This window comes from Ailuropoda melanoleuca, chromosome 17, assembly GCF_002007445.2.
Source record: "Ailuropoda melanoleuca isolate Jingjing chromosome 17, ASM200744v2, whole genome shotgun sequence".
NCBI classification, from domain to species: domain Eukaryota; kingdom Metazoa; phylum Chordata; class Mammalia; order Carnivora; family Ursidae; genus Ailuropoda; species Ailuropoda melanoleuca.
The window spans coordinates 31,903,539-31,914,284 of NC_048234.1; the positions used below are offsets into that span (position 1 = coordinate 31,903,539).

General features: G+C 41.0%; 1 protein-coding gene across 1 annotated transcript in view; it reads right to left on the reverse strand.

Moving 5' to 3' along the window:
- GNAQ (G protein subunit alpha q) overlaps positions 1-10,147 on the reverse strand; it is a 176,037-nt gene extending 165,890 nt beyond the window's left edge. The window contains exon 1 of the mRNA XM_034647080.1: positions 9,917-10,147. Within this exon, the coding sequence (XP_034502971.1) occupies positions 9,917-10,132 (216 nt within the window). The 5' untranslated portion in view covers positions 10,133-10,147. The remainder of the gene's footprint in view (positions 1-9,916) is intronic.
- Positions 10,148-10,746: the final 599 nt, after the last annotated feature.

Sequence of the window (10,746 nt, forward strand, 5' to 3'; positions counted from 1 at the left end):
AAATCTAGGTAAGCCTATTCAATCCTTCCCATAGGCTGTGGATAGTGAAGAAAGGAAATAAGAAGGGAATGTGGTGCCAAATCTGCCAAATCTGCCAATCTATGTGGTGCAGAGTAATGTTGCCTAAAGAGGGATTTGTGGAGGGGGAACTTGGTAGAACCCCACTGCCTTCCCAGTCTGGTCACCACTCTGGTTAAAGGAAATGCTACAGTGAGAAAGAACACGACCCTGCTGAATAATGACAAAACCACACAGCAGCTCCATCACCCTTTGAAATGAGCTACTTGATAATAAAAATGTCACATTATTAATCCAGGAAAAATAGATGTCCTTCTACTGAGCTATGCAGCCAACACAGACTAAATAAGAAAACGAACTGAGGTCTCAAGGAAGCGGAAGTCACTGGTATCATAGAGAACAATCATAACATTTGGATTCATCCTGGGAAATCTATCACCAGTTAAAGCTATGTTCTTCCTTAAATGCACCTTTAATTACAAGCAAATACACTGACACTTGTACAACCTTCAGAATAAAACCACAGCTGAATGACTTACATTGTCTGATTAAAAGAGTGGCTCAATCACTTAAGTACCTGACTCTTGACTTCAGCTCAGGTCATATCGTGGGGTTGTAAGATCAGGCCCTGTGTCAGGCTCACACTCAGCATGGAGTTGGCTCAAGATTCTCTCTCTCTCCCTCTCCCTTTGACTCTCCCCCAGCTTGGGTGCTTATGTGCACTCTCTCTCTCTCTCTCTCTCTCTCTCTCTCCCTCTCAAAAGGAATAAATAAAATCTTTCAAAAAATTTAAAAAAATAAACTCAATGCAAAGATTAGCCTTTAATACAGTACTGACGTATACACAAAACAGACCAATAAATCGGAATAGACTGTTCAGAAACAAATGCACATAAACACATTCACTTGATCTGCAACTGAGTGACTGCACTGCACTTGGTAAAGGATGGTCTTTTCAATAAATGGGTTGGGTTAATTAGATCTCCATATGAAAAAAATAAAATTTGATCCCCTGCCTCACACCATACTCTACAATCCATCTGAATGAATTTTAGGGTTAAATGTAAGAAGCAAAAAACAAAATATTTAAAAGACAAGCTGGTAGATTATCTACAAGACCTTAAAGTAGGCAAAAGTTACTTTTAAAGGATACAAAAAGCACTAATCAGAAGGCGGGAAATGATAAGAACATCTTTCCACTGAAGGAACCAAGAAGAAAATAAAAAGCAAGCCACAAAGTAGAGAAGATATTTGCAATACATTAACTCAGTGGAAATGTATATCCTTACTATGTAAAAGACCCCTATAAAATAATAAGAGATCAGACAACCCAGCAGGAAAAAAGAGTAAAAAGTGTTTTTTTAAAGAACCAAATGGCCAATGAACATATGAAAAGATGTTCAACATCCCTAATTGTCAAAGAAATGCAAATTAAAACAACAATGTGATACCACTATCCAACTACTATATTAGCTAAAATAAAAAGACTAATAATACCAAGAGCTGTCAAGGACATGATGCACCTAGAGCTCTCATAGATAGCTGGTCAGAGTGTAAATTGGTACAATTGTTCTGGAATAATCTGTCATAGTATCTACATATTGAAACTGAACAGATATATCCCTTCTGACTCAGTAATTCTAAGTCCCAGGTACATAATCTGAAGAAATGCATGCTTACGTTCATCAAAAAACAGGTATGGAAATGTTTATATTGGCATTATTTGTAATAGCCAGAAACACCCAAACTTATATTAACAATAGTATATATAAACAAACTGTCACATTCATAAAAAGGATAATACAACAGTGCTGTCCAACACAGAGCCACTAGTCACATATAAATTTTAATGTAAATTAGTAAGATTAAACGAAAATAAAAATATAAATTCAGTTCCTGAGTCAGACTAGACACACTTCATAGGCTCAATGGCCACCTGTGGCTGGTGTCCAGCAGATCATACAGCCCAGACATAAAGCACTTTGATAAAGTTCTATGGGGTATGGCTATCATACATACAGAAATGAGAATAAATGAATTACAATGACAAGTAAAAACAGGGGTGAATGCCACAAATGTGATGTTGAGCAGAATAAAGCAGACAGAAAGGAGTATACACTATATGCTTCCATTCACAAGAAGTTCAAACACTAACACAATTGATCTATGATATTAGAAGTTGGGAGGTGGTCGCCCTTTGGGAGTTGGGGGCACTGACTGGAAGGCAGCATGAGGAGGCTTCCGAGCTTTTGGTCACACTGATCTAGATCAGCAGATGCGGAAAAACACGTGTGGCTTAATACTGATGATGTGTACACTCTTCTGTATGTAACCCAAAAAATAAATAAATCAATGGTCAGCCTCACTCTACTGCTGAAGCCCTTCTTTGCTTCAGAGTCCTCCTCTGATAACACTGAACTCAAGAGGCTCACCCTGGGGGCGCCTGGCTGGCTCAGTTGGTTAAGTGTTTGACCCTTGGTTTCCTCAGGTTGTGATCTCAGGGTTGTTGTGGGATGGAGCCCTGTGATGTGCTCGGTGCTGGTGCGAGTCTGCCTGAGATTCTCTCCCTCTCCTTCTCCCCTTCTCCCAACTCACGCAGGAGCACAAGCGTTCTCTCTTTCTCTCTCTCTCTCTCAAATAAAATAAAATAAATCTTAAAAAAAAAAAAACAAAACACACACAAAAAAGATGCTCATCTTAGATAAATGCTATGGCATGTCTTAGGGTTATTTTAGAGAAGAAAAAGGGATTTTTAACAAATCTTACATTCTTCTTTTACATGGCCATCAGGGGTATAAAATGAATAAAGAACTGCAATGAAAAAAAGATAGAGTGAGGAGACAAAAATGCAGCTACAAAGTATTTGCCAGGTATTGAGAGAAAAGAAAGCATGTGAACAAATTCTGAAAGCTGATAAAGCTACAGGAGAATCAGTAGTGACCCAACTCCCAACAAGAGTCCTAGAGAGAAGGAAGGAGGTTGTAAACCAACCTCAGATCAAGTTGGTTGTGAAAAGTCTAAAGATCCCCTTATACTCTTGATTAAAAAGAAAACTCTCAGATTTGTAGAAGCAAGAATAGAAAGTTTTCCTAGGAGAAGGTACAGACAGTCTTCAGTGGCCAGTAGCCAACAACCCAAATGAAATAATATCACGGACAATCTCCCCAACACCTGTATCTGCAGTTGACTTTTGTTTTGTTTTGTCTTTGATTTTTTTTAAATTTTGACTTTTTTTTTTTAAAGATTTAATTTATTTATTCGACAGAGATAGAGACAGCCAGCGAGAGAGGGAACACAAGCAGGGGGAGTGGGAGAGGAANAGTGGGAGAGGAAGAAGCAGGCTCATAGTGGAGGAGCCTGATGTGGGCCTCGATCCCATAACGCCGGGATCACGCCCTAAGCCGAAGGCAGACACTTTAACCGCTATGCCACCCAGGCGCCCCTAAATTTTGACCTTTGAACACCATTCAAAAGGAAAAAAAAAACCTACATGGACATAAATATTGAAATCACTCATTGGATTTAGATGCAAAGAAATATCTCCACTGGGCTAGAGATCACTGTCACCTAGAATCTCTTGCTTCGGGACACCTGGGTGGCTCAGTTGTTACCGTCTGCCTTCGGCTCAGGTCATGATCCCAGGGTCCTGGGATCAAGTCCCGTATCAGGCTCCTTGCTCACTGGAGAGGCTGCTTCTCCCTCTGCCTGCCACTCCCCCTGCTCATGCTCTCTCTCTCTGACAAATAAATAAATAAAATCTTTTTAAAAAAATCTGTTTCTTGTCTTTGATTTTAAATTTCATAAGTGCTCTGGAATGGACAACGTTCCAGAAAGGGAAGAGATTTAATTTATAACAAAGTTACAATAGCTTTCTTAGAGTTTTGGAATCAGAGAATCAGCATGAGGGAAAACCGTGCTAGGAAGGGTTTCAGAGGGTGGCCAGTCCATCCCTTGTCTTATCTCAGCAAAACTGCCTTCGAGAATTTCACATGTTAAAAATTGCATTCTATTTTTGAACACATCCAGATAAGGAGACTTCTCTACCTCCCTTGGTGTCCCATTTCAATGACTGTCACTCTGAGGAAAGTTTCCCTCAAATACCTCCTGTATCTAGTCATGCTGTTTAAATGATCTTCTGTTTTATTCGTAATAGAGAAGATTAGCAGTGTTCATCACCTCCATGATCCCTTGTCTTATAACCTGCAACCTCTTTTTTATTTATCATCTACAAGACATTTTCAAATGCATTATCTATTTAACCCTTGAAATAACCCTCTGATTATCTGTCCCATTTTACAGACGGGGACATTGAGGCTTAGAGAGTAAGGAAACTTAGGTTTAGGGAAAAAATATGACAATCCCAAGGTTACTCAGCTCTTCGAGGCTTGGGCTCACATTCAGCTACTTCCTTCATATGGAAGTGTTATTAAATCACTAACCCCTCAACCTCTCCACACGCCCATTCTGAACCAGCCCCGAATGAGAAGTTGTACTTTAGGACAGGCTTCGCAAATGCGGAGCAAAACCGGACGGCTTTCTTCCACAGAGAATCTAGATGTCATTTCCTTTTCTAAACTGACAGTGTGATTTAGCAGTGGGCCGTTGCGATTTGTGGCCACTTCATTCCCTTCCTCTAGTAACTGCACCCTGATTTCCCGCAGGAGCTGTCAATCCAATTCCCCAGCCTTGTCCAGAGAGTGAGCACCAAATCCGGGCCACGCTTCTCAGGCACGTTTTCCCAGGAATCTGAATCTTGAATGGAGTTACAGAAGAATGAAAATGGTCAGAGTTCAACCACCTCACAGATGAATTCAGCAGACCTGCTCTGGTTTCCAGGAACTACCCTTCCGTTTCTCCACACTTCTCGGGGTCCCCTCATGTTCTCGTTAAGCCCTTTTTTCTGCTTAAGTTAGCCAGGGTTGGCTTCTGTTGCTTGCAAACACAGAACACTGACTGATACAACTCTTGGGGGGAATAGACTAAAATACATACTTAGTAAGTTCTGCTTTTATTATGTGCTTGTTCTGTAGGCGAGAAATATTAAAAGGAAACCCGTCTCTTAACATTTTGTAAACTAAGAGAATTCCTTCATGTTGAAAAAAGTAGTACAGCAATTTCTTGTGCAACTGATCAAAGGCAGGAATAAACTGGCAAATTCTCCAGAATCCTGGCTATGTTTTTCTTCTGAAACACAGCTTCTGGGATCTTAGATTTTTCGGGAAGTACAGAAAATTCAGAAAGCTGTGCAAGTGTTCAAAGACGTCGTCTCCCGGTGAAAAGCCCTTTCTTAGAAGGTACAGGGAGGACAAAGGTACTATAGCAAGGTGCTCTCAGAGCCACTCACCTGCCAGGAGAAAGGGTAACAGGTGTCACACCTGGAAACTCCTGGCTACTTAGTCAAAGACAAGTGCAGCCTTTGGTGCTAAGTGAGTCCCAGTCGTCCAGACTTCAAGTTTAAAAGCAGAAACTAGAAGAAAAGGTAACATTGTCTACTCGACATTAGCAAGTGGCTGAGTTCTACTCAGTAACCACCATGAGTTCACTGCATGAAGAAGCATTGCGCTGGATTCATTTCTCTTCCTGGGCCTGGACAAGGCAGGAAAAGCCTGTCAGTACTTTGAAATGGCCCTACGAATAGCCTAATTTCACAGTTCACAGAAACTGTAAGCCAACGGTAAGGGATACCTGGATCTGCTAATCTGGGGTAATCCACTCAATGAGCAAAAGCACCATGTGTGGCACATTGCGGAGACAATGAGTTACCAAACAAGAAACTTGCTCACCATAATGTAATGTGCACCTGCATAGGAATGATCAGCAGGTGAGGCAGGAAGAATGCCAACTGCCAGGCACAGATAACAAGGACATGAAAATCAGGGGTCAATACCCCGTCGTCCATTCCCCCCTCCACTGTAATTCAACACAGTTCTTAGCCATGTGGGCCCAGAAACTTTTTATCTCTTCTTTTTTATAAAGAGCTCATTTCAGCACCAAACAACAGATAATCAGAAGAACAGGTCTGCGTAAGAGGGGAAACCATAAAATAATGGTGATGAAAATTCTCCCTTTTGGAGAGTAAAAAATGACAGAGGAATGTCACAGTCGAATGCCTTGTACCTAGTGGAGCATTAAATGTATCTTTTGATTTGATTAAATGACAAACATTTAATCCCTTTTAACATCAGCTATCAACAGTTGTGTTTAAGGAAAAAGCAAAGTCATATTTAGGAACCAACAAACCCTAGCTCACAATATATTCAGAAGAAGTCTCCAGATATATTCTCTCACTTGGGTGGAGTCCAAGCAGCTCACCTATAAACATTACTGGCTTGGCAAAGAAAATTCAAGAACAGGATAGCGGATACTCACCCAGGGAAGAACTGATCTTTATTTTGATAAAAGTTTGTAAGTTATCACAAGCTACTCCTGAGCTAGCCAATCCTTGGAACACTGTGTAAGGTCTATAAAAAGGCATGGGATGCCACACCACCATCTAGGGCACAGACAGTGGCCTGGACCCCCCTGACCACAGCACCAGCCCCCCAGCTAATCAGTGAGACTCTCAATTCAATGCAGTAACACTAACACAGGAGCCAAAGAAATTCCAATATTCTGGTGTGGTATTCCCATTGCTAGAACGAATTTCACAGCAAATGAAACTGTGAACAATTTCCCCCATTAAGAACAGGCCATACTATTTTTAAGCTACATTTCGCTCTATAAAATACATGAACTCAGAAGCAAGTACAAAGTTAGGAGAAAAATATTAGAATGTGTTTGTTTTTATTTATGCTACTACCATATATTATGACCAATGTGGCCACAGATGCAAAGAAGCTTTCATAAAAATCACATTTTTTAGATCTTTAGTGTCACAAAATCATATAAATCACAGTGCATTTCTCCCAAGTAATTGCTATTAAAATGCACACCAAATTCCTTAAAATATTTATAAAACAGAGATCATATCACAACCAGAAACTTCTGTAGAAAAGTCTAACTGAAACAAAAAATATTATTAGAAAATGGGTCTCATAAACACAAGAAAACAAAATTCAAACTTCTTAGCCTAGATTCAAAATCTTTCAGAAACACATTCTAAACCATTTTTTGATTTTATTTTCTCGTCCTCCTCTATAAGAACTCTGCTCAAGTTAAAATGGCCAACACAGTCACATCCCTTTCTCTGAACATTTACTCCTGCCATTCCTCCACCCCAAAGCACCCCACCCTCAGCCATGCCCTTGACTTTTTCTGGATTGTCGATTTTCTGCCTGGCCCTCATGAAACTTCCCTGCATCCCTGACAGCACACTGTACTTATTCCCTTACACACAGAAAACCATTTCAACGGTGATCTGTTGATCTGAATAAGCATTTCAACAACCAGGGGGCAGAAGAGGAGACTTTCAGTTGTCTAAGATGATAAATGACTTAAAACAGTATTTTTTGAGCCTCTAATATGTACAAAGTACAATGCCAGGGTCCCCGAAAAATGCTGAAATAAAACTAACATCATCTACTTTCAAGGAGCTTTGAGTCTGGTTGGGAAAAGAAGGCCAACCCCCAAGTCGTCATAATGAATATAAGCTAGGCAATTACAAACACAATCCACTATGGTTTCTGCTAAAGGAGGGTGGGGTTACTTAGGGCAAACGGGGGGGAGTTGTGCAGAGAAGAACTCTAGAAGGAAGTGGCAGTTGGGTGGAATAGAAAGAAGACATTATGTCCTTAATAAGCATTAACGAAGGCAAGGAGTGGGCAGAGTTCGGGAAGTTAACGGATCGAGCAAGAACTGATGCTTCAGAATACGTGTGCATTGTAGAGAAAATGCAACAAACGGCAAAGTAATTTATATTACAAATTAAAGGGGATTAAACATACTGAGAAATTCAGAGGCTAGCACACACTCGTGTCCCTATATTAGGCAGTGTATTAAGTAACCAAGAAATGTGGGAAGATTCCACAGGGTAATTATGATATCCGAGAAAAATCATATTATTATAACTTTTTATGATGCTGATTTTTAACTGAATGGTATTCATCACAGTAAAGTCTCCTTAATTAGAATTGTTACAAAGAGCTCAAGTAACACACGTTGTTAAATATTCTTCAATGTGTTACATGAATAAGGTGTAAGTTCCACTCCACCTTCCACATCTATGTGATGGTACAATCAACGGGCCTCACGTGAGAAGCTAACTTCAAAGCAAGATCCCGAATGATTCTTCTGGCACAGTACTGTAAATGTATTTTCTCTTCCTTATGATTTCCTTAATAACATTTTCTTTTCTCTAGCTTTCTTCTAACAACACAGTGTATAATATATATAACACACAAAGTATGCACTAATTGACTGTTTATGTTATTGGTAAGGCTTCTGGTCAACAGTAAGCTATTAGTTAAGTCTTGGAGGAGTCAAAAGTTATCCATGGATTTTTGCCTGCATGGGGGGTTAGCACCCCTAATCCCCACGTGGTTCAAGGATCAACTGTATATCATACCACACATGGTTAAATCAGCCAGAATCTGTCAGATCATGATATTATCACGTAACTGTAGATTGGAAAAAGTCGCTGGCATTAAAAAACAGTTCTTTCCACACAATCTTCTTACAACCGCAATGAAACAAGCGTGCCACTATTTCAGAAACTCATTACACTGAAATTTCTTGGGTGGGGGACTGGGGGGGTACAACTCTGATCCTTCTACATTTAGACTGGGTAACTATCCAGGCAGCCTCATCTGGTTCAGGTACCACATTCCCAGGCTCATCAACCTTCCCTGATTGTTTTCACTCTCGAGGGTGGGAACAGGAAAGAGTCTTTGTGGAGGGTCTCTCTACTCTTTGTGGAGACACCTTCTTGTCACCATCGGAATACTAAGTGCCAGAATATTAATGAGATAAGAAAGAGCCAGTCGATTTCAAGGAAGCATCCAAGAAAAATAAATGCCGGCTTTTAAGATGATCTGTACACTTAGACGCTTCTAGATGGTACGAGAAGTGGAGATACACAGCATTGCTTTATTTTACCTATGATTCACTTGGAGTTAAATCTCCGTTTGTGAGTCACAGTGAGCATGCCAGCTTCTTGCTGTCATGTACTGACCCGGTATAAGGAAACATTTTTAAGAACAGATTATCAATAGCCCTGAGTCGAAGACTTGAAGGAAGGCCCTCAAACCAGTGTAGGTGCAAATGCAACGTTCTGTCAACAAAAGGTGAGGTTTTACCAGCTTAGGAGAAGATCAACACCTACAAGCCCTGAGAAAATTTAGATTTTTTTTTTCTTCCTCACCCTTTCTCAAGTGATTTTAGAAGTTTGCATGACTGTAACACAACTGCAGGGAAACATGTTTGAAAGGTTATTGGAAGTGACAGATGGACCTATTCTGAAATAAAATTAAGCCTGTGGTACTACTGAAAGGAAGTCACGAAATCCAAAATTAAACCGGACAGAATGCTCTTAAGCTGTTTGTGTTTTTTTTTTTTTTCTTCTTCAAGGAAGCACACAGAGTGAGAGGTTGAAGCAAGGCCACTGCCTCTTCTCTGAATTCCCTCACCTTGGTCAATTTGTTCTGAGCGTACAAACCTGTCTTCTTCACGTAACATGGTCCCTCCAGAATTTTAAACCTCCGTCTACGTATCACCGAACATTCGAATATGTCTTCCACCGGTATCACTAAGAACACACCTCTAATTGTGTAGAGGTGTGACTTTAAAGATTTAAGGGGAAAAAAACACAAACTATTAAGAACATACGGAACCAGTACACGTCCCACTTAGGAGGAGACGAGAAATGCATGCCACAAAAACCCACTGTAAAGCCAGCCGTGTGAAGAGAGCATCCGCACCACGGCCGGCTTCGCCCGCGGTTCCCAGGAGGAGCCACGCCTACCTTATTATGCTCGTACTTGTAGGGGATCTTGAGCGTGTCCATGGCTCTGATCATGGCCTGCATGGCCGTGAAGATGTTTTGATACACCAGCTTGGTGAAGCCCCTTTTGTCTTCGTCAGAGTAGCCCGACCCGTGGATGATTCTCATCTGCTTGATAAACGTACTCTTGCCACTCTCTCCTGTCCCTGCAAGATGGACAACAGCAAAAGATGTCATCAGACCATGACACCTTCTTATGGTCTCCCAGACAACTGAACTGGACACGGCGGCTTGGACGCAGCATCCCCGCGAGGCCTGCTTGGAGGAACATCACAGGACGGCGGCATCGCTAGGGGGGGAAATGCCACCTGCAGGGAACGCTCAGCAAGACATGTGGATGAGAGTCCGTTTCAGAGGCGGATGGAGCTTAAAAAACAAACCAAAACAAAAAAACAAAAACACACACAGCCTGTCACCTCTTTGGAAGCCACTCGGCATGGAATTTTGCTAGTGATTTGTAACTATGTATCTGTGAGAAACACAATGAAATCAGCATCTTTGGAAGAGAATAAACACTTGATAAAGCTCTCCTCCCTGGAGAATATCTGAAAGCCTTCCAGGAGGCTGGGCTGGACGGCTAGGCAGGATTTGGATCTGGAAATGACAAATGCTGTTCAGAGAGCAGTAAGAGAAAAATGCCTCGAAATTTCTAGACATATTCTTTCACTTTAAAATGGGACATATATAGACAGAGCACAGCATCCAGGCAAGAATCAGGAATTTTCTGGACAGCAAGTATCCACTGGATGTGGCTGAGTTATTTCAAGGAATCGCCTAATTCAGAGAAGTCA